The 24,952-nt window shown below is 39.0% G+C and overlaps 2 protein-coding genes across 5 annotated transcripts in view; one reads left to right on the top strand and one right to left on the bottom strand.

Moving 5' to 3' along the window:
* UBAC2 (UBA domain containing 2) overlaps positions 1 to 24,952 on the top strand; it is a 102,737-nt gene that overhangs the window by 48,401 nt on the left and 29,384 nt on the right. The gene's annotated exons all lie outside the window — the stretch shown is intronic.
* On the bottom strand, positions 4,969 to 24,944 carry LOC125687890 (G-protein coupled receptor 183-like). Its single transcript, XM_048933222.1, has 2 exons — positions 16,161 to 24,944; positions 4,969 to 7,635 (listed from the first exon to the last, which is right to left on the bottom strand). Coding segments are annotated over exons 1-2 (1,116 nt in total). The 5' UTR covers positions 16,163 to 24,944; the 3' UTR covers positions 4,969 to 6,521.

Genomic DNA, 24,952 nt, shown 5'->3' with positions numbered 1-24,952 from the left:
ATATGGTGCACTGTTGGATAGCCTGCTCTCTTCTGCCACCAGCCCTAGCACATTCAAATGTGCTTTTTTTCTGTGTTTTGGCCTTCTTTCCTTCTCTCTGCAGTTTGTATGAAGTGACCGATAGCTTGGCGTTCATGTGATAAGAGATTAGATGACTCGAAAGAAGGGGTTTCGTGGCATGTCTGAAATCATGAGGGATGTGGACTGGGTAAACATAGAGTCAGCATGTTCACTCATTTCCAGTACGGCAAACAGAGGACTTCAAATGAAACTTGCAGGTGTCACAGACAAAATGAAGTGGTCCTAGACACCATGCACAGAGTGGAACTTCTTGCTTCATGATGCTGCAGACTGTTATGTGAGTTCAAAAAGGGGCCAGACAAACTGATGGAAGAAAGACTGACTGTGGACTGTTATATGCAAAGATAAGATATCTGCCTCAAGAGGTCCAAAGTTAGACATTGCAGGAAACCAAGGCAGTATTCTGAGAGGAGAAAAAAAAAAAAAAGAGGAAATGTGTTTGAGCATTTGTTACAGAAAACCTAGTTTTTCTTCAGAGAAGAATTGCAGCTTGATTGTGTTCGTTTTGTACTGTAGCCTTAGTCTACAGATGGAAGTAGATGTTCCTCTAACATGAATTCCATGTTTTATCAAGATTCTTGATGTCCCTTCACCTTGTCTGTACTGAGACAGCATAGTGAGATACTGCTAAAATACAAACTGTTGTCTTGAGCTCTTTTTCTGCTCTGTATCACAGGCAAGAAGGTAGAAGAGACAGACTACATCTCTGCTTTTCAGGTTCTCTAAAACTGATTGTATAAGGCAGAGTTTCTTTCCTCATTCTCTTCAGCTGTGCCACATTCATTTTCACTTTATTAGAGGTTCATAGTCTTCATGGAGTCTATGCATTCCTTGCTTACCTGAAAGCTTTTGAATTTCAGGACTAGATTAGTCGTTACTGCAACCTTTTTATATTAATAAGCTAGCTGGTAAAAGAGGAGTCATTAAGCAGCTTCAGGAACTGTGCTATTTCTGGTAGCGTGTTTACTATTTCACACAGCTGCTGTTATTGGCTTTTGCTAAGAGATGAATGTAGCTGACAAGTTCCTCATCTGTGTAGCTTTTAGGATGATAGCAGGAGTTAGGCAGCAGTTCCTGCAGGAGTTTGTGTCCCAAAGCTCTCCTGAGTACTGTTCCAGTCACTGATGGACATCCTACCTCATTCTTCCATTCTGATGTTGTCATTTTGAGTCAACAGGGGTTTGCTGGAACCATTACAACTTGTTTGACAAAGACCAGTTTCTTTTAGGCTAATTCTAAGGTAAATAGTGTTGCTAGCCAGATACAATTCTGACAGCTGGGTTTTTTTTCTTCTTTTGTTTCTTTTAATTGGTTGTTGTTTTTTTTAAGTTTTCTCCCATTAGACTTTGCTAAGATCTTTCTAATGTCTTTGTTTCTGTCCAAGCTGAATGTCAGACAACATTCCAAAAAGCCACAGTGTTTGAATGTGGAGGATAACTGCAGCTCTGTCCATTTGGTTAGTGAGCATGCTAGCATAGTCTGTGGAAGCTAAGTGCAGATTATATATCAGTGTCTTACAGCATATATATTCCATATAGGCCTGTATGGTGGCTTGATGCTGGCCAGCAGCTAAACACCCACGCTGCTGCTGGCTCATTCTTTCTTCCCCAGATGGATATGAAGAGAATAGGAAGACTAAAAGCGAGAAAAGTCATAGGTGGAGGTGAAGACAATTCAGTAAGTGAGAAAAAAACAAGCAGTGCAAAAGCAGTTGCTCACCACCTACCCAAAGCAGGCTGATGCCCAGCCAGTTTCTGATTAGATACCATGGAAGGCAAAGCACCCTGCCTTTCTCTTCCCCTGCTTTCTCAATTTTGTTATTTAGAGACCATATACTTGTTGTATATCAACAGACTGCATAATGTGAGATCATCTCAGTCCTGAAAGGAAACAGTACGTATTTGGAGATAATTGTGTCCCTTCTATCAGCTTTCCAGGAGCTTTGAATCTCCTACAGAAAAGCTTGGTATGGCTTGGGTAGTTTGGTTTTACGATCTAGTGACTCTGGCTATTTGGAAACCCAGAATGCTATTCTCCTCTTATCAGACCTGCTTTCTGCTAAGGTTGCAGATCTTCACCTAAGTCTAAAACGTTTTTCCTTCACAACCCGAATGCCAGACATCTCAGGAAAGTCCTTTTGCAGGAAGAAACAGCAAAAAAGACTACTTGTTTTAATTTAGCAAAGAGAACTTGTAAAATGATGGTTCTTTGAAGTTGTCTTCCCCATCATTAACTCTTCCATTTACCTTTGATTATGTAGTGGAACTAAAGAAACAGAACTTTTCATACAAGCTTATTTTAGTTCTTTTAGCAGCTGCCCTAGCCATACCCTGCTAAGTTTTGAATTGAAAGATGTTCCATTATTTTGTCATGAAGAGTTTTTAAGGTCCTGGCTGGACTTTGCCCTCCAAATAAGGACCGTTTGTCAATAGAACTTCATTGAAATCCTCCTGAGTTAAGCTACTGTCTAATGCTGCTTGTCAGCTACTTGCTTCATGTGTGAAAAGGGAGAAGAAGATCCAGATCTGTACAACCAGTTCTCAGCTTGTCATACCAAAAAGCTCATCAAAACCTTTTACCAAAGATGGATTCTGATTTTCTCTTGCAAAGTTCGTACTGCTTCAGCCAATGTTGCATAACGTGGCATTCTCTTTTATTCTCAGACCAACAGAATCAGATCTTTCCTTTCTCTTTGTGGAAAGTACAAGATCCAAGGGAATCTTACTCTGTGATGTGTCTTGCACTAATGTATCTGTTTCATTAGAAAAGAGCTCTGGTTTACTTTAAGACAGTGTTCCATGATATCTCAAACAAGAAATACAGAAGTAGTTTGAAGTTCCTACTCATGAGAAACACTGGCAGTGGATATTTCCTGGACATCTACTAGTGCCAGTCATGTTTGTTAAATGTTATGTGCTACCTTTGGAATAACTGTCTGCCAATCTCCATTTTGCTCTGGGAGTTTGCTGGTGTGAACTTCCTCAGTGTTAATGACTAACCTTCTTTCGAAGGAAAAAGTCAGGATACTTAATTTTAATTGTTTTGTTTCAACAGTCTCTTCATGTCTTCAGAGCCCTTTCGCTTCCTACTTTCTCAGCATGTTGTCTACTCAGTGTTGGAGAGGAGAAGAGGTACCAGCTACAGTTTTACTCCCTTTATTCATGTGTTTGAGGCATGCAGGAGGAGAGGGACTGGAGGTGTGCTTTGATGGGTAAAAATTCTGTTCTAAAAATATTCCAACAAACAATACCAGGGAAAGGGCGCCTGTAAAATGAACAGGAAAAGGCTTCTTGAAGAAAATCAGTCATTTGGGAAGAGCTGCAAGCTTTCAGAATTTTTCAGCCTCCCTTGCTCCTATACAGCAGCTTCTTACCACCGCTGTGGTGATGGCCCCACAGCACAAGTGGTAGAAGAAAGACAGCTCCTTTAAAACAGAGTCATGGGCCAGCTGAAATCACCACCACTACTTTTGCCAGTTTCTAATAGGCAGTTTCAAATTTCATATAAAAGAATCTCACTAATAGGAGTTTGCGTGATCGGTTAAGTACTGATGAGCATTGAGGGGAAGCAGTGGCATCAGCTACCTCAGCTGTAAATTGTCACTTTGTCTTCAGGACTTTTGTCAGGAAGCTGATCTTATTTTTTAAGATTTTTAATGTTATTATTTTTATTTTTATTTTATAATCATTATTGTTTTGTTTATTTGAGCAAAAGCAGTGTTTTTGTATGAAGTTAGCTGTTTGTTTTTAAAATCATGTCAATATTCTCAGAGTCTGGACTTGAAAATAATAGAATTGCTAGCATGAGAAAACAAGGACAGAGAAACTGAAGTTGTCAATGCAGCCCTTCACTTTGTTTCTGCTTAAAAATGAGTAAATATGTGCATTATAGAATCATAGAATCATAGAACGGTTTGGGTTGGAAAGGATCTTTACAATCATGTAGTTCCAACCCCCTGCTATAGGCAGGACACCTCCCTCTAGACCAGGTTGCTCAAAGCCCCATCCAGCCTGACTTTGAATGCCTCCACAGAGGGGGCATCCGCAGCCTCTCTGGGCAACCTGATCCAGTGTCTCACCACCCTCACAGTGAAGAATTTCTTCCTAACATCTAACCTAAATCTACCTTCTTCCAGTTTAAAGCCGTAAAGATGGAGCCAACCCCGGTCTAGCACCACAGCCCAGCCCTGAAGCCCCTCCTGAAGGCCATGTGTCATAACATGCTTCTGAAACACAGTGCAAGGGTTCCTTAGGGTACCTTACAAGCGAGCTCCGCTCCAGCTAGGATGCTGTCCTGCTGAATTGTCCCTGTATGCCTGCACAGGGCCTTCTATGACCCAGAACATTGTGTTTTAATAGTGTTGTGATATATACTTGAGTTGTATTTTATGGATTTCTAGCCTTAAGGCTTTATGACCATAAATGCATGCCAGAAGTGAAAAAAACAGACATTAGTAGAGTAAAAAGAGCTTGTAATGCTATGGTGTTAATATATATAGTTTATTTTTAGAACTTCTAGGCAATCATGAGTAGTCTGTGACTTTATCAAGTTATCATTTATTGACTCCTATAGCAACAAATTCTTAAATAGTTTATTAAAAAAAACTGGTGAGAACGAAATTGCTATAATATACAGAATTAAGTGAAACTTCTCATGTTAAAAACAAATTTTTGTATTTTACTTTCCTGTGGCAACATAGTGTCTTCTGGAACTGGAAATTAAATTTTGACAGTCTGAGTGGTATGAAATATAGGGTCCTTTGCTTTTTCTTTCCCATAATAAAGTAATCATTAATTAATTTTTCCGTACTGCTTTTCAGCTACAACCCTTCCACGTTAGGAGGTAAGCGGAGGTCAACACATGAGGAAGGAAGAAATTGCAAAGATGGCAAATGTAACTGTTTTATTTGATTGCTTTTCAGAACAGTCTCAATGCTGGAGAGATATAGCTGCAATAAATAAAATTTATTCTGACATCTGGCCTACCTTTTGCCAGTAATTATCAGGCATTCTTTAGATTTCCTTTTTCATCACATGGCGCAATTACCAAGTTGTGTTGGCGAGTGAAGGTATATTAATAAGACAGAAGACAAAAGAAAAGACACAGGGGCCAGAAATAAAGCAGGGAAGGAAATTGACACGTTATGGAAGGACATGACAGCAGGAAACCAAGACCCACATCCTGGATGTATGTTGGTATTCAGCCAATTCCAGTAGGATGTGTTTATGTCATTTGGTCTCTTTGGGCACCATTTCAATGTGCCCAAATGCATTCCAGGTGTGCTCTCTGAAGGCATGGTTCAAAAGTTTGTTCTTTCCCAGCCAATCCTGCTGATGCCATTGATCGATCATAGAATCCTAGAATATCCCAACTCCAAAGGGACCCATAAGGATCATCAAGTCCTACGCCCAGCTTCACACAGGACCACACAAAAATGAGACCATTTGTCTGAAAGCAGTGTCCAGATGCTCCATGAACTCTGGCAGCATGGAGCCGTGCCCACAGCCCTGGACAGCCCACTCTGTGCCCACAGTCCCCTGGTGCAGACCCTTTCCCTAACCCTCAGCTGCTCCTCCCCATGCCTTTTAAACCTGTATCCCTGTACTTTTAAGCAAAACAGTGCACTTTTTGTGTTTCAATCTCTAGCATCAACTTATTTCTGCGTTCATAAATAATTTATATACAACTTAGAGTCTCTTTATAATACATACTGGAAAGAAAAGTTCTCCCTTAGAAAAAGGATTCAAGAGGTAATAGACCTTGAAAATACAAGAGATTGAATGTGTGGGGCACAGTCAGTATTGGGGAGAATTGAAGAGTGCATTAAATTTTCATCTGTAATATTTGACAAAACTATCTGTGAATTTTTCAGTAAGACATATGTAATCTATATAGTACTCCATGATCTATAAGTACTATAAAATACACTTCTACCTCCAAATGACTATCAACACTTGCAGTAGTCAAACTGTGCATAGAAGCTGTCCATTTTATCTAAAAATTTGACTGCTTGACTTCTGTGATTGAGATAACAAACCCACTGATGTACTTGTAGCTCAGCTAGAGCTCTTGTAATTTTCAGGTGTGCTAGTTGTAACTCTTGAATTATAAGCTATTTTTGGTTTAATCCTTTCTCAGGCATCCAGTTAAACTGAGTCAAGTCTTTGCTTGAGTTGATGACATCCAGGAGTATGGAATTTGGACGTTCACAATGGTGTGCATTTCCTGGAAAAACTAATGAGATCAGTCAAAATGATGTAGCTAGGAAGTTGTAATTTTGAGTCTTCCTGCTGTCGTGTGATAATTCTTTTTCGGTCTAACAACAGTCCTTGATTTCCTGACATCCTGAGAAACAGAATCTTCCTGAAGCTACTGTACAGGGAATGCTAAGAATTTTTACCATGGACCCTGGATTTTTAAGCCCACTTCACTGCAGTATACTACAGACTTGATTTTTCAGGTAACTTCCCATTGGCAGATTTTGCGAGTACCATCATTTGTGTTTCTCCCACATCGCGTGAGCTTTCTTCATGGTGTGATCTGGCAGCACTTGAAATTGATACGCTCACTTGTCGCCTCAGTATTTTCAGTACAGTCCTTTTGTATCCTTTGCATGCAAAGAAATAGATGAAGGGATCTAGACAGCAATTAAAATTCATCAGAAACACGGTATAATGGAGTGATTTCTGGAAAATTTGGTTTTCATTGCATAAGGGTTGATACTGGAGCTTCTTAATCATGTGTTGTATGATTGCAACATGATAAGGGGTAAAGCAAATGATGAACACTATAATTACAAATAGGATTGTATTGATAGCTTTTTTGTTTATCCCTGATTTTTCAGTCAGTGGATTTTCCTTGGCTGTTTGAAAAAGTTTGCAGCTGATCTGAGAATAACAAAATAGTATAATTCCAAGGGGAATAAGGTATCCTACTAAGCAGGCAGCAAGAAGTATAAATGGTAAATGGGCTATTTTTTCAAAGTTTGGATATTCCATACATGTAGTCCTTTCATTTTCTTCATGTGTCATAGGCTGTATAAGCAATGGGAACGTTTGGCTGAATACAAGAAACCAGATAAATACACAAATGCCCTTGGCATATTTAATCCTTCTGATCTTGTATCGGAATGGATGGACAACGGCGAAAAATCTGTCGATACTCAGACATGTCATGAAGTTCACACCTGCATAAGTGTTAATGTAAAACAAGAGAGCAGTTATTCGGCATAGTGCTTCTCCAAAAGGCCAGTGGAATCCCATGGCATAGTAGGCTATCCTTATAGGCAGGGCAATACAGAACAGTAGATCTGAGAGGACGAGATTTGTTGAATAGAGGGTAGTAGAATTTATCTTCTTTCTGTTTTTAAAAATGACAGTGAGGGCAATTGTGTTTCCGAGTACTCCAAGAATTAAGATGAGGCTGTAGAACACAGATAGGATTATCCTTGCTGTATCCTTATGTTCATACAAGTCGCAGGTAGAACTGTTTGTCTGAGAAGTTGTGAAAGTGTCCATTTCTGCAACTGGTGTTTCTGCAGGAAGCTCAGTGGACCTTACATGAAAAAAACAAAAGGGGACATTTTGTAATAAATGTAGATAAACTAGTTCTGCATAACAGTGGCCAATCTGTATCAGAAAAAAGCAAGATTCTAAAAAGCTGAAATGAAACCTTGGTTGAAATACTTTTTCAAGCCTGCTTCCAAAAACAAACAAAAAGATGACTTTCCCCGGCTTTTATATTTTTGATCTCAATCCTTTCACTACTGAAAAATAAAATCAGACAGTGGGCAAAATAATATACCAGAGACATCATAGAATCATAGAATGGCCTGGGTTGAAAAGGACCTCAAAGATCATTTAGTTTCTACCCCCCGCTACATGCAGGGATGCCATCCCTATACCAGGCTGCCCAGAGCTACATCTAGCTGGGGCATCCACACCTCCTTGGACAGCCTGTTCACAAACCTCTGAGTGAAAAACTTCCTAACCTAAATCTCCCCTGCAACTCCCCATGTACTTGGAAGTGAAGCTGACAGATGATCAGGAAGTCGACAACTAGTGAAACCAGTCTGAGAGGAAAAAGAAGTCTGAAGAAATCATGTGATAAATGACTATATGAAATCCCCAAGGGTCAGATATAAAAAAAAAATCTTATAATGTATTACAGTTTATTTTTTAGGCAGTTGTTTCTAAAGATGCACTTCGCAATGGTTTAAATTGTTTGGGGAAACTAATTTCTTTCAGTGTTGTTGCTTATCTTATTGGCATTACTCATAGAATCCTTACAGTTGGAAGAGACCTTTAGAGGTCTAACTTCCAACCATCTGGTCCAACTCCCCTGCGATGGACATGGACACCAGAGCCAGATCAGTTTGCCCAGAGCCTGATCCACCCTCACGTTGAAAGTCTCTGGGGACGGGGCATCAACTACAGCTCTAGGCAACCTGTTCCAGTGCCTCACCACTCTCACTGTAGAAGACCTTTTCCTTGTATCTAACCTGAATCTACCCTCTTTGAGTTTGAAGCCATTTCCCCTTTTTCTGTCACCACAGACCTTGCTAAAGGGTCTGCCCCTTTTTTCCTGTAGCTTCCCTTTAGATACTGAAAGGCTGTTATCAGGTCACCTCACAACCTTCTCTTCTCCAGAGTCCCAATTCTCTCAGCTTCAAAATTATATAATTATATGATTATAATCATGGAGTCATTAAAGATTTGGAAAAGACCTCTAAGATCATGAAGTCCAACTGTCAGTCCATCCTGCCATACCGCTAACCCACGTCCTTCAGTGACACATCTTCACATTTCTTGAACACCTCTCGGGTATGGTGAATCCAGCACATCCCTGGACAGCTTGTTGCAGTGCTTGAATAATAACAATTCAGCCTATTTAATAGTAGTGCTAAGAACTGACTTTGGAAATCTAATTGAGATATTGTTTATATCCATAAATTCCTAAGACTACTAATTTAGTCTCTGTTAGGTGGTGCTGCAAAAGAGATATAACCTATCTGAAGTATTTCATATACATTATGATTTAGCAGATTTAAAAAATTGCTTAACCTGCATAGTCAGAAATGACATGGTAGATCTGCAAAGTGGCAATGACTTGGGGAACTCAAAATGGAAAAAAATGATTTAGCAGAATTTTAGAAGTGGAAAGGACGCCATCCTGTTGATGTTGCTTCTAGTACAGAATGCTTTTAAGTGTGATGTTACACCTAATAGTTACACAGCACAAGCGTCGGAAAGGATGGGGGGCATCTGATTTTACCCCTTGAGCAGAGCTGTTCTGCAAAATATTACCTAAAGTCTGAAGAATTTAGCTCACAAATCAAAGTGAGAAATCTATTGTTGATTAGTACCATCCTTAAGGTATTTGTCATTTTCATAGTATTCCTTCTTAGTTGGTCTTCACTCAGACTACGTATTCGATGACACTGAGTTTTTAAAGAAAAGGCATGTTTCCCACTCTTGTCTGTGAAGATTAGTTGTGTCTTTCAGTTCTTGTTGGTGAGACTGCTTGTGAAAAGAAGTGCGATGATTTTAGTTCCTGCACTCTCTAAAAAACTTCAGGAAAACTTCCAACAGCCAACCAGGCACACTGCAATCTTAGACTTTTTCTATGTGTTCATACCCAGTTGTAAGAAGGTGACTGCTACAGAATGCTCTTACGAAAGTCTCTCAACACTGTTGAAAGTACCATAACTTCAGAATTATACGGTGCTCTATTTATGTACTTAAAAGAAGAAAAACAAACCCTGAAGAAATTATTCTTATGTGTAATCATGGCATGCTCTCAGCAATCATGCTAGCTATTCCTTTTCAAACTCTTCAGGCTGCTTGTGTTGTTATGACTGTAATGGAGAGACGTTTCTAGATAGTAAATATTAATGCTAGTTTTGATATCAGACATCTTTTCCATCTGGATGACTCATAAAACCTGTCAGCCTGCTTATCTGCAGTTATGGGTTAAAATAGGAGTCATGATTGCTTCTACTTTAATGCAGAATATTATCTGGAGAGAAGAGCTGTTATAAACTTAAATGTTAAATCCATCTGATATCTTTAATTAAAGTATCTGGATTATTTCTGAAGGATTTGCCTTTCAACAGTCAATATTTACAAACAGCTACAACATTCTGTACCTTAAAGAAGACTTCCAGTAAAATACCTCTCCATTTTTTGGGTTTTAAGCTACACCTTTAATGAAGTATTCATTACCTTTTTATTAGCTTGTGGAAGCATTAAAAGGTTAGTATCTTCTTTCATGTTTTGATGAGATTATCCTATTTACTTCGGGTTGTTCACAATTAATTTACCTGCAGCGCTTTTTGAATTATACAGTTTGATCAGACTTTGGCTTAGATTGGCTGGGGCATGCAAGGTTCTCTTTTAAAGAGTAAACCTGCGTAGCTGGTGATGGATCTCAAATTCCTGATCTTTATATCGCGGTGGATTCAATGCAATAAGATACATGAATAAGTTACATTACATGTGGTAGGAAGAAATGTAGCATGTAGATACTCTATCAAGTCCATTCATGCACAGGTAGTAGGATAGACAGGTTGGAGATTTCTGACGGATTAACGTGTGGTGTTCTGATTCTTAAACATCTCAAGGAAATAAGTAGCACATCAAGAAATGCGAACACTGCTTTCAGGGTTGGAAGTCAAATCTGAACAAATTTGAGTAAATTTCCTGTTCTCTGTAAAGTTATGGTAGTTTTTGCTCATAAATAATGTATATTTGTCACATCCATTCTTCTGTCTGTCAGTGTTTGTATGGTTTAGGCAAAATTCTGTAATTTTAGTCATTTCTTCTGACATCAATAGTAGAATTTTATAAAACCTTATCTACTTTTGCATGATAAAGTAGGATCATCTACTTTAACGTTAGAACTTAATGTTGCTCAAAGTAGGATGTTCACCCTTGCATAGAAGCATGGCTCTGTTGAACAGGAGTTGCAGCCAGGAGAGTGCTTGTATCCATCCCTGGTGCATGGACACACACAGGGAGCAGCCATCTCAGACAATTCTTCCTTCTCTTTACCCTTGACGCAAGACCACTAGAGCTACATTCCTGATTCTTAGTGAAGTTTTCTAGTTCCACAGTGGGACAAACTGGCCACAAGCGAATGAGAAGAGCGCTGAAGAACCACAGCTAATTTCCCTCCCAGATGCACACATTGGTGCTCCTTAAAGAAGGATGCCAGCAGGCTCTTCTGCTGGCTGTGGGAGTCAGCCCTGGGCAAGGGGGTCCATTTGGTCTTCTGCTATCCCCAAAGTATTTTGCATGTTAATGTAGGGTACACATTTTACAATACTCTAGATGAGTTCTGTTTCTATATAGGTACGTCTGGACATTTTGAGCAGTCACCATAATGTCTAAATGCTACATTTCCTGAGTATATTTAATATTTCTTAAAAACCCTTGAGATTCTATATCCATCTTGGAGCTCAAGCAGATGATAAAGTTGCTGCCATCTGAAAATGTAATATACATCAGCTGAGCTTCTTTGTACATCTGAGTTGACCTGGTGTAGGAACCTGCTTTGGCAGGGGGGTTGGACTCGATGATCTCTGGAGGTCCCTTCCAACCCCTACAATTCTGTGATTCTGTGATTCTGTCAGTTCTGACTGTTGTTAGATGAACTCTACTGACATCAGCAAGTTTTTCAGCTTTTCTTGTCAATCTTGAACAGGGCTGCACTTAAAACAATTTCTTCATAAAGGGTGTCTGGACTATTAAGTAAAATAAGGTTATTTTGAGTCTCATGTTTTCTATCAAGTCAATATTTCTTTGCAGCAATCCTTCGTGATCTGTCTATTACACTTACAGAATATATGTCATCTTGCACAGAACATATCTGAAAAAAACAACAGTGGCCCCAGTTTGGGTGGCACTTGTTTTTAGATTCCTAGAGCAAAACTGGAGAGTGTTGCCTCCTTATTGCTGCAAACCTCACAGCAGCTGATCAGTGCATTGACTTGATTCATAGTGGAGTTACTGAGTTATATGCCCTCGTTGTACTTTATGAATACATCAGTTAATTTACTTTACCAATTTAATTATTTTGTAAGATATTGCCACTTTTTTTTTCCACAGGGGTACGTGATTTTAATGCATTAAATATTTAAAATTCTTGTCTCTTTATCAGTGCCTTTATCAGTATTGTAGAGAAAGTTTGTCTGCAGATATGCAGTCAGTGACACGGATAAAGCTCTAATGCCAAAAACCACTTACTCATTGATATTGCAAGAGGTGGGTGTTAACGTTTTAGTTATTTGCATATAGATCCCACTAGCTATTCACTTAAAGCATATTTTCCACAAGGGTGTTTGGTCTTCATTTGGAGGACTCGAGAGAAGGAGAATTAGCCCTTTGTGCTGTAGTAGTGTTTGGTCAACCTCCCTCCTACATCGTGGTCACCTCTTATTTAAATAAATTTCTCCAAAAGCAGTTTACAGTTGCTGTTTCTGTTGAGACTTTCCTCTCGGAATAAAGATTGCTTTAATAGCCCCTGTCCACCTCCAGGAGTATTTGCATAGTCTCGTTGTTTTGACAATTCAAAGTGAGCTTCTCAAATGTCTCAGTGAGAAAGAATAGTCTTGGGACTTCTGCTCCCACTCCAGTTCAATTCCAGTAAGGGAGAATGGGGTTCCAGATGGCCCTCACCTTCCACGAAACATGCTCACCACTGTGACCCCCACTTTTTTGCTCAGTGGACTATGTGTTTGAGGCAGAGTTGGGCAGCATTTGCTAGAGAGCTTATGACATGATCTACCTGCAATCCTGAGTGCTTCCCAGATTCACTGGATCCTGGGATAACTGCAGTCTATGGCATGGCTCTTGTTCTCTGCTTCTACCTGAGAGGAACATGCACCTGGCAGAGTATGAAGTTAGTATTGTGCCCAATAGTATTGTGTCTTCCAAGCGGTGCCATTTGTTTCTTGGTGTTCTGTCCCTTGCTCTCTTCCAGTTTTAGTGTTGCATTTGCTTTCTGATAATGAGTGGACAAGCGTTGAAATACACACGCTCAGTTGTGAGTTTTTCTTTAGCCAGTGACTTCATGAGATTTGTTAGATAGCTTGCTTTTAATCTGTTCTATGTGGTTGATAGATATTTTATAGCAATAATAGGCACACAGGTATCACCCCTACCCCGGCTTCCTTCACGTGTTTACCTGTGATGGCCTTTAAACATGGAATACTGTGTTGCATTCATTGAACTATGGAAGTGGTAAACCTAAGCTATAAGCCTACAATTATAGTATTACAAACTTAGATTACACAGTTTAAATCATGTGCAAGCAGTGATAAAAAGCGCTCTCTGTGAGCTAAATGAGTTTTCTCCTTGCTTTCATCTCCTGCTTTTGGTAGAGGAGCACCATCTGTGGAATTTTTTGGTTTGTTTGTTTATTTTTTATTTTATTTTTTTGCACTGTGGGACATGCTATAAAAGGCTTTAACTGGGTGTTGTAATTTAATGTGCGATTTGTCTGTCTGTCTCTTTAATAATTTTTACTCTTTGAGGTAAATCTCTGGTCCACCTGTCCACTATCTAGTCTAAGAACTATATAATTACCTTTCTTGGTAAGGCATGGCAGATCATAGATCTATCCTTGCTCTGCACATAGCATGATTTTTTGCATTACTTTGAGATGGATGAACAAACTGTATTGGGGAATAAAACTTAGGGGTATGTATAAATGATTTAGGAGAAATGGTTGGGAAATAGACTTCTATTTCCTTGTACTGCCTAATTTGAGGACTTCACTGAGCTCTGCAGCCCTCTATAGATCAAAGCTGTGTAAGCTTTAGTGAGTTTAAAAACAGAGAAAGATGGGAAATACGCAATGCTTCGAGTAATGTGGTTTTTTTTCTTAATTTCTGAAATTAATTGTTTTCTTTTGACCAGTAATATTTTCTGTCTGAACTCTTAATTTACCATTATTGTGATCCTCACTGTATTATGTGTTCTATGTACTTGAAAAATGAGTTTTTTTCCGACCATCTTACATATATTAAAAAGTATGCACGTCAAGTTGCATAGCAGAATGCTTTGTTAATATGGGAAGGTACATTTATCTGAGAAAGCTGCATTTATCTAGGCTTGGGACAACACGTGGCTTCACAAAAGCTGAAGCAAGAGACAGGCGTTTCCTAAAGCTTCCTGTTTCTTTCTAGTGCTGTAATTCTCGTATTCTTTTAGTACATTATTTTCAAAGCTGTTAAGTTTCACGTCCAAACTTACAGTGACTGAATCCTCACTACTCATGGCTGATTTTAGTGAGATAGTTCCAGTCTAGTACTTTTTCCTAGTAGAAATCCAAATTTGTTGGAATACTAAAACAAAATGTTTAAATCACTCCATGGAGAACCCAAAGTGTGCATTGCATGAGTTAAATTCTCTTAAAGATGAGTAGGAAGAATTAAAATATTCTGTAAGTGAATTCTGTAACAGGATTTTTGGATGCATGCTGTGTAGGATCTTTCTGGTTCAGCTTTTATCTATTACTACCTGCTTTACCAAATTGCATGACAATTTCATTTTGTATTCTAAAATAATAACAGTTACAGTAAAATAAGTGAAATGGAAGTGAAGGAGTTGAAATGCTACATAAATAGTTAAAGGCAAAGAAGAAGACACGTATGTGTCTGGCTCGTATCTGTTGGATCTTTCTTTCCAAATGTGATAACTACGAAAAGTGTAAGAATTATCTGACCTAAATTATATTGATCAAAGATGCACGTTAATTTTTACAGCGATGCTGATGCTGAGAAGATTAACCTCCCTTCAGTTTACCTGCCCAAGTCTACTTAGTATGAAACGGAGAGGCTCCGAAATATGGCAAATAAATAAAAGCCACTAACAATTGCACTTCTGCAAGTAGAAGAGGAAAAAATGTCTAATGAGATACAAATAAAGACTTTGTATCTTAGAAACTAGAAAAATGCAAACCTTGAACATATGTGTATATATAAATATATATATATATACATGTATGTTTCCTGAAGGAGTGATATGGAACCTGTGCAGGTGCCGGCTTTAATTAATTTCAGGGATTAAAACTTCACAACTTTAGCTTAAATTTATTATTCCTTGCATGTATCCACACTCCTCATTCTTTGAACAAAAAGGGATAAGACTTCAGCTGTTAAAGGCAAGTTCCCAGCTCAGTTTTCAGTACCTTTGTCTCTATTCTGGAGGAGCCATAGAAATCTCAGACCTCTTCTATTCTATGTTCAAGGGCTTGCATGCATCTATTTTTTTCCTGGTAAATGCTTGCTTTTTTAACAGCCTATCTGGTTTTACCATTATAACACGAAAAAGTATTTAACATGAAGGTGTAAAAAAGTCGAATTACTAGTAATATTTATTTAGTTTTATGTTATGAACATCAGTAGTAAGGGGAAAGCTGACTATGATTCAGAAAAAGAATGCCTTCAGAAAGCTTTCAAAGAAATGGTAGAAAAGGAATTAGCTCCTAACATTTTAGGTTCTTAAAACACTCTGCTACAACATTCAAATATGGGAAGAGCGACTGAGGAGCTCTTGAGCTGAGAATAGAGACAAGGAGCACATATGAATGAGCAAGCTGTGGATTCATTACCACGTTACAGATTTGTTTTAAGGCTCTCTCCTAATATTAAAATATTCTGCAGTATTCAGTGAATGAATTGTGAATTCCAGTGTTCCACTTACTACTTCAACAGCAGTTCTTTTGCATTAGTATAATTTAAATTACTTAAACTAAACAAAACCCTGAGATAATGTAGTATCAAATATTTCTTTTTGATTGTCAAATTAATTAGAAATTTTCTTATAAGAATTTGTTATTATAAGAAAGCATTAGAAATAACTTGATATTATGGATCATCTGTCTTTAAACGAAAATGAACAAAAAGCATATTAAGATAGCAGTATAAAATCTGACAGAATTTCCTCCACAAGATTCTTCTCTCCTGCCACGTGAAAATGTTCAGTATAATGCAAAAAGAAAGCATCTTTCTGGAGTTGTTTGCTGACATGAAAAAAAGAAATATGTATATATATATATATCTTTTCTGTACTTACATATCTGCAGCTTCTTAGATCCTGTGAGCAGTTAGTTAAGATAGCCTGACTGTGAAAGTTTACCCTTGCACATTGTTTTCAAGAGTGATTACGTGAGTCCCTTTTGTGGGAGGGGTAGATTTGTTCATGTGCTTCAAAAAAAAACTTGTTTGTGTGCTGGTCTTGATTTGCTGGCTACTGTCATATGGGATGTGAAAGTGTCTATTTTTAATTCTTTTACAATTAGTCTGCTCAAAAAGAGTAATTAGGAGCACCCCCCTCCTCCCCCCGACCCACAAGTTGCGTATTACTGACTGTCGCAGAAGGGACTTTACCCAGAAGTTTACTTGACCAACCAAAAAATCCTGAGTGAAAAACCTTGTTTTTATGACGTCTGCATTTTAAAAAAAAGGCTTACGTTTATCCTGGAGTAGAATCCTATGAGGATTGCACACTTTTACGCTGGTCACTATGGATAAGACCTGACACAGCCCAGGAAAACCTCAGACTTTAAACATAGTATATCTCGATTAAAAGAAGGCTTAAATTTAGTTTGGGGTTGGATCATCAGTACACACTTTCAAATGAATTCCTCCTGCTGAAATCTGACACAGCACAAAAAAGTCAAACTTTAGGCATATCGATAGGCCGTGTAGAAACAGTCGTCTCAACAGCCCATGTACATTCCCAGCACTGTTTTAGTATCATAATGATGAGGCTTTACAGAAATGCCCTTTAAAAATAGATGAGGGAGTTGAAGAACATGAGCGGTTCTAGAGATTAGTGAGGCTGTGTGCCTGAGTTGACTGCATTTTGAGCAAGGCTACAGATAATCACGATAGTAATATATACATTTACAATACACATGCAAGGCAAACACATTAACATGAATAAATGGCTTTTAAAACACAGATCTGATTCTGATAAAAATGCATTGATGCATATAGATGGGAATGGGGAGAGGAATGGAAGGCCAAATTGTGAGGTCATGTGTTGGTACCTGGAAAAACGTTGTTTCTGGATGTGAAGCCCTGATCTATCAGTGAAATGGTATGTTTGCTAAGAAGGCTGAAATAGATCAGAGATAGATGGAAAGCCCTGCCCTTTGCTGTTAGATGCAGTGGCTGGGAGTTACCTGGGATTTTCCCCACAAACTCATACTGATCATTTGTGACTGCAAAAGGCAGTTTGTGTTTCAGGTGGCCTCGTTCAGCATCCTGATTCTCAAAAATGAGCAAGCAGGCACAGTGATGCTGATGTTAGTGACTCCAGCCAATGCAGAGATGGAACACTGTTTTGGGAAGGCTCAGCTGTGCTCATAGGACAAACTGCTGCTGCTGCTGCCGTGCTAGAGGTGTGCAGATCAGATCTCAAGTAACATATCTGTCTCATCAGGAAGCCTTAAGTAACTGCAGATTTAATGATGAAGTTAAACCTTTTTAAACATACCTTGTCTTCTATGTTCTTGCTATAGAAAATGACATAGAGCCTCGCTAGATGTGTCTGTGCATACTTGGAACATTTAGTAGACTTTAGAACGTGTTTTTCAGTACTGAACCCCACACTGCAGACATGACTTGGTTCTCCTGAGATGCCAGGGAGCTGAACTGCTTCAAGTACTACCAGCTCCTCAGTTGTTGATAGGCACTCCTCTTCCAAAACCAGGCTCAGGAAGCCTTTCAGAAAACTTACTGGGCTTGCTGCAGACTTCTTCCTTCTTTTTCAATTATTTTATATGTTATCTTCATCACAGAGTAGAATCTCTTTAAATGAAGAGAATTAACTACTGATTCAAGAACAACCCTATAGGGAACTTGCTCCATACGTCATAAAGTAATACCGCAATGTGGTTCTCTGTCCAGCAGCAAAAATTTGTGGTAGAAGTGAGAAATTTCTCGAGACTTGTAGTAGTCTTTGCTCGAGGACTGACATTAATAACCCAACTTCACATTAAGGGAAATGTTTATCTCATAATAGCTTTAGCATTATAAAAAATAATACCAATATGTGCTTCCTGCTTTGATCAGATAAAATTAAATACTATCTTTTTTTGGTTAAGATGCATTACTAGATTGTGCCCATGGAGCCACGCATGTACATTAGCCACCATTCCAGCCTTATGGGATGTTAATTGCTTGAGCAGAATGACACAGATTGCATCATAGAATCATAGAATGGCCTGGGTTGAAAAGAACCACAATGATCATCTAGTTTCCACCCCCCTGCTATGTGCAAGGTCATCAATCATTAGATCAGGCTGCCCAGAGCCACATCCAGCCTGGCCTTGACTGCCTCCAGGGATGGGGCATCCACAGCCTGCTTGGGCAGCCTGTTCCAGTGCGTCACCACCCTCTGTGTGAAAAACTTCCTCCTAATATCTAACCTAAACTTCCCTTACCTCAGTTTAAACCCATTCCCCCTTGTCCTATCACTATCCACCCTCGTAGACAGCATCCTTCCAGTCCATCTAACTGACCCAGAATGTGAAAATCTAAACCAAAAAGTGGCATGTGTCAGAAAGTGTGATTTGTTTGTTTTTGCTATTGGAATACACAAGTTGACTGTTTTGCTTTTGGCATGCAAGGAGAGTAACATATAAATTAGTACACTAAGACATTACTTTCAGAGGTGGTTACATTAAAGCAGTACAGTTAATATTTTGAGTGCTGTGTCATGATGCCTATGAAAACTTATTTTTCAGTCTGCTTGCTTAGTTCATGCTCTATTTGAGCAGTTTACAAAAGATACTGGATTTAGCTTTACTATTCTGTATCTAGACAGCTACTATGCAAGGTAAGGAGTGACTTCTGAAATTACACAAGGTGTTCATGGATCAACTAGAAAATGAACCCAGCCAGCCTGAGTCCCAGTTCAGTTTCTTTACTAGAAAACTGCTTTTCCTTCCAAAATTAACACCTTTTTTTTTCTAGGCAAGTTCAGGTGTCTCAAACTAGTGTCCAGCTGAATCCTGTCCTTTTGCAAACAAATGTTATTTCTCAAGTGACTTGAGTTTGAGGAACAGCAAGTGATGACTCCTTGGTGAGTCACAGTTGCTGTCTGTTCTCCAGAGGCCAAATGAAATGTGTCAGGCTAGACTGGATAAAGAAGATGTAGTTAAATGCTCAAGCTAAATGAACTTGTGACACAAAAATTTAAACACAGCTATTTGATCATACTTCTTCAACAAAATAGCCATCCAAACCCCTTTAGTGCTTTCTCGCGCCTTCATTTGTTTTCTGCCCAACCCCATTTTCTGTGCCAGACTTGGTGGGATTCACTGGGAGAGCCTGCCTTTTATGGTACAGGCTCCTCTTGCTTGCTGAACTCAAGCTAGGGTTAATGAAATCAGTCACAAAAGCAGAACTGCCTTGTAGCTGTCTCTACCAATCACTTGCTGCAGATGTCTGATGCAGAGCAGCAACTGACAGTGGGTAGGCAGAGGTAGCTGACTGTGTAACACCTAGTTGGCATTACCAGGGATCATAGCTGTTGCTGTGATGCTGTCCTCAGTTGGGATGCATGGCTTGGCCAGCTGTTCTTATACCTCTCAGTTTCATTGGTATTCCCCAGGATGGGTTGGTTTTGGTCTTCATGTGAATGGCAGCATGCTAATCATATTAGAGAAAGAACAGGGACAATGATTTATTTATTTTTAAATCATTATAGTACCATAAGCTGAATAAGTGTTTGGTGTTCTGCAAAAATGGCTTGCATGATGACTGCATATTAAGAATACCTAAGTGAAGGATTTTTATGTTAACCTATTGTAACAGACTGGAGATACTAACAGGGGGATGGAGAAGGGTTTTGTGAAAGAGTACCAGATACTATCTTGAGCTTTGCAAACAAAAGTTGGGGGGAGATATCACTAACTGACATTTGTAGAAAGTGATAAAGGACAATGGTAACATCTTATTAATGATAAATAAAACTGAAATTAGAAGAAAGTCTCTTACCAGCAGAAGAGGAAAGTTCTTTGTTAGTCATCTTGCTGATGGTAAGGGAGAGAACAGAAAGCATTAATGGTTTAAAATGGAACCAAGCAGCTTATGGAATAAATTGTTTCAAAGCCTTTAGAGCTTTTCATAGGAGCAGTAGATATCTGCATTCTGTTGGTTCATTGGTCACATATTGTAGTGAACCCAAAGTTGCAGTTATTCTGTTGGGATATTCACGGAGAGCTGGAAACTCTATTTTCCCCTCAAGATGCATGACTTCTCTTAATGTTTTCATTTGGTTGTCTTGTTTGGGGTATTTTTTTCCCTCCATTTTCCTGCATTCCTACAAAATACTGGCAATCAGATACAGCATTGGGTAACATAACCTACTGGTTTTGCTCATGTGTGGCAGAAAGGTTGGGTGCTTGTCATCCTGGGCTTCATCAGTGAGAGGATCACAGCTGTCAAGGGCTGTCATATGTCAGGCAGCTACCCAATTTTAAGAAATGTCATCAAGAAGAAGTTTAGCATTTTCAGAACAAAGGCAGCTACTTTATGCATAGTTTGGCAGTGCCTGGACAGCCTGTAGGAATATAGAGCACTCAATAAACTTGATAACTTGAGTTACTGAACAAGCACACTGTTTGTACTCTCTCCGTATTATGTGCAGCTGCTTTTAGAGCTGATATTTTCAGTCCCCCAAAAAAACTAAGCGGTTGTGGGTTTGTTGGGCTAATGTTTTTATAAAGAACTTAAATAATGTGAACTAAAGAAAAATACGGTACCGCAGTTAGTAAATGTAGTGAGTCATTCTGAATAAAATAACAGGTTGTTTCTGCAAATTTGAATCCCACAGAACTTCCATTGACAGCAGCAGATATTTTTGCAGAAGTAACGTGTCTCTTACTACCCGTCTCTTCTTACGGTTTAGAACCATTGTTTCCTACATTTTGTGCATATGCTTACTAATATTAAAGGTTTTAATCTGCTTTTAATATTCACCCTTTTAAACTCTGAGTAACCCATTTCACTCAGTGATGAATCCTTATCCTTGAGTCTTTGTTCTCTGTCAGAAGTCTGTACAGTAACGGATACAGGTGCTTTCTTTCCAACATTATTGTTTCTTCATTTTTTTTCCTCCATGAAAAAGTTCTCTTCTGTTTTGCTGTGCTGTTGTTTTTTTTTTCCTCTGCACATGTTGAAATCTAACATGCTTCAAAATGAGGATATAATCATTCCAGAGCCTACAGTAGGCCTTTGAGGTGGACGTTGTGTTCATGTCAAGTGTTCAGACTTCAGAATTTAATCTTTTGGGACTGAGAGTATTTTGTTCTGTTTGAAAATGTTATTTTCTAACCCATGTGACTGAAACTAATTTCCTAAACAGGAGGTGAGCAGAAAAACAGAGTCTGCGTATGTTTGAGTCTGTGTTTCTTCTTTGCACATGAATATCTCAAGTTTCTAGTAGAAACTGATTGGCAGGGTGTTAATTAACCATGTTGTTTCTGATATTGTTGTAAGCATAAGGCTGGGACCAGGATCTTTGAAAGTAAAGAGGAAAGTAAAGAGGAGAGGGAGGGAAAGAAGATTAAAAGACATTAAGAGGAAAGCAAAGAGGAGAGGAGAAGGAAATGAAGGAACAGAGAGAACTAAAATAGTCCTTCAAAAGAGTAGATACCAAATCTGACCATATACTGCTAAACAATTAATTAACTCAATGAAACTAGTTAAGTACCAGCCCTTAGATTTGCAGCAAGTGTGGTGGGTCAGCTTTGACTGGTCACCAGGTACCTACCATGCTGCTCTCCCTGCTTCCTCAGCAGGATGATGGGGATAGTAGGATGGAAAACCTTGCAGGACAGGAAAGTCACTCATCAGTTACCATCCAGTTACAGGCAAAAAAATTATTTTCCAGCTTCTTTTGTGACTATTTGCTGAATAGAAAGCTTATACTGCTGCACAGGGTTATTCCAACCCTAGTGGAAGATTTCACAGTTGCTTTTGTTGAAATCCATAAAATTCTTATCAGCCCATTTCTCTGTCAAGATGTACCTGAATGTAGCCTTGTGTTCCAATGTGTTGACTGTTGTCCATGATGCCAGTCACCTCATCATAGAAACTAATCAGTTTGACTGGACATGGGTTGACCTTGGTAAATCAACATGGCTATCAGTTTGTCCTTCACATGTCCGGGAAAGGCTGTGAAGAAAACTGCTCTGTAACTTTTCTAGGGACTGAGGTGAGGTGCTACCTGAATCATCTTCCTTCCCTCCTTGAAGATGGTGTTGACATTTGCATTTTTCCAGTCATTAGGACCTGACCACCATGACATTTCAGTAATAATGAGAACAACTGGCAGTAACATTGGCCATCTCCCCCTGCACTTGGGGCATACCTGATACATTTGTAATACCCATTTATAGAAGATGAGAAGTCTTTCTAACAAATAAGTAATTTTATAAAAATCTGTTGTTTCTTCAAGCTCCTCAAGATTATTAGGTAGAGAGCTGTGTTAAATGCTGGACTTTGAGTTACTCAGATTAGTACCACGATCTGAGATGGTGCTTTCTATGTTTTGTGCTGACATTAGTGATGAATATTAACATTGAGGGAACCTTTCAACATTCTGTGATCTTCTTCTAGAATACAGTTCTAGGCATGATGTTGTAGTAGGCGTAAAGCAGGGTTATCGGAATGTGACGTGTCAGGACCTCCCCTACTCTGTGATGGATTTATGACGCATGCTTTAGGGGCGTAGACGAAGCATGTAGGGTATATAAACTGCTGTGTAGTTGCAATAAACGCCATTTGCTTCTCCATCATGTTGATGTATGTGTCGGTAATGGCCCTAGTCATTCGCTAGTCTTAAGCAGCCTGACCCTTTGGAACGGGAGCTGCAACAGCATGAGAATTTCCCTTTTGTATTTTCCCATGCTATGATTGAGTGCAGGCTTGCATGCAAAATTTCTTGATCTGAGTCACTATTTATCACAAGAAGAATAAAACCTGAAAAGCATGCCATGATTTTGGTACTCCCTCAGGTAATTTGGTAAGAATAGAAAGAATCACATTATTTAGACAGAAATAATTTATCCTGGCTTTTCTAAGAGCAGAAAAATTATTTTTCTTTCTTTTTCTTCTTTCTTTGCTTATGAATCCCAATTTACTATGGTGAATTTTGTCGGCAATGGGAGCAGTTCCAATGAAGAGTTATTTTTTATGTGGCAGTTGTGTAGTTGTGTCTGTCAATCCCTACAACTTAAATAATGTGGATGTATTTTAAGAATGTGTTATGTGTGTTTGTACGGGTGCTCTCAGTTTACATAAGAGGGATCCTCTGTGAAATTGAACATCTTTCAGTAGTTCATGAGTTTGTGTCCTCCATACACCCACATGGACCTGGCCTTATCTGAAACAGATGATACTAAAAATGTTTCTAATGTCTTCTATCTAAAAGACATTTAAGTCCTCAGAGAGGAAGGTTTTCAGCAAGCTAAACTTCAAAAACAGCAATCAAAATGATAATGAAATATTGTTAAGCCACTGCCCATTAAACGAGTCAGCATATTTTAACTGTGTACTTAATCATTAGGTTTTCTTCATAGCTGTGGGTGTTGCATTTGGCAGTTATCCAGGAAATGAAAGTTTTAATATTCAGACCATCATTTCACATAGCATTACACCTATTGGTAGCTCCTCTGGAAGGGAAATGATTTCTGAGTGAACACTTGAGGTTCTTGTATTCTGATTTATGCCGTGTGCAGAAATCCCACTGAGAGCAATAAGATCCCTGTCCTATAAAGGTCTTTGGAAACTGTAAGTCTTGGAGCTTTTGATAAGCTGGTAAATGATGTAAAATTCTGCTTTGATCCCGGATCTGTCAGAAGAAGCAGTGATGAGCCAGCTGGGGTGGACGTGTGCTTTGCAGAACCCCTCAGCCCAGCTGTTGGCTGCATCTCAATGCCCATGGTGCTGCTCCCTGCTGCACTGCAGCAAGATGCACCAGGGAGTGATACCAGGATTGCTCAGATGTGAGGGGGTGGGGGGAATTCAACCGGACAGGATCTTTGTTTTTAGTAGCCTGGGCAGAGCAGTATTCTGGCAAACCTGTGCAAACAGTGCTTTGGGATGGAGGGTGTCTAGTTATAGCAAAGCACTAAGCTCCATGGGAGGTTTCTCTTCATAGTCTGAAATGAGGGCTGATAATGCCTTGCTTACAGATGTGCAGCCACCCCATTAAAATCTGAAAGCATTTTCCTTCACTGACCTTTTTTTCCCATCTCCATCATAGATGTTTCTAGGGCCACGGGAGTCATTGGCAAAATGGAACTTAAATCAAACTGTTGATTATCCCATTTTAGATATTGCGTTATTGCATCCTGTTTTCAATACTGTAACACCTTAAACCTGGGTGAATAGTGGGAGCTCAACTTCGTATGTGAAGTGATTTTCCTGACCTCTGGGGATATATATAATCCTTTTGTCCAGATCAAATACATTTTGTTCTGATGCGGAAGACCACTGCTGTTCTTTTTGTGGGCTGTATTTTGTGGAAACAATCAGCTATTAAAGCTAAAATGTTGCCTTCTCTGCTGACCCCTCTCCTGAATACTTGGAAATAATATGCTTTTCATCACCTATTTCTTCTTGGCAGGCTTATTTAGTAGATAGTAATAGTAGATGATTTGGTAGTTGGATCTGTTGTCCTGAATGCCACAGATTACCAAGTCACCAGTTCCCAAGGAATACTCTTTTTTGCAAGGCAGTGTTTATCATGTTTTTATCATGTACATGGGGTTAATTACGTTTTGTTACATTACAAATTACATACTGTTATTACTAACATCATTCTTATTAACCATCTGTATCTTTCTA

Source organism: Lagopus muta, chromosome 1, assembly GCF_023343835.1.
Source record: "Lagopus muta isolate bLagMut1 chromosome 1, bLagMut1 primary, whole genome shotgun sequence".
In the NCBI taxonomy this organism is placed as follows: domain Eukaryota; kingdom Metazoa; phylum Chordata; class Aves; order Galliformes; family Phasianidae; genus Lagopus; species Lagopus muta.
The sequence above is the reverse complement of the archived record's forward strand: the minus strand, read 5'-3'. Positions and strand labels throughout refer to the sequence as shown.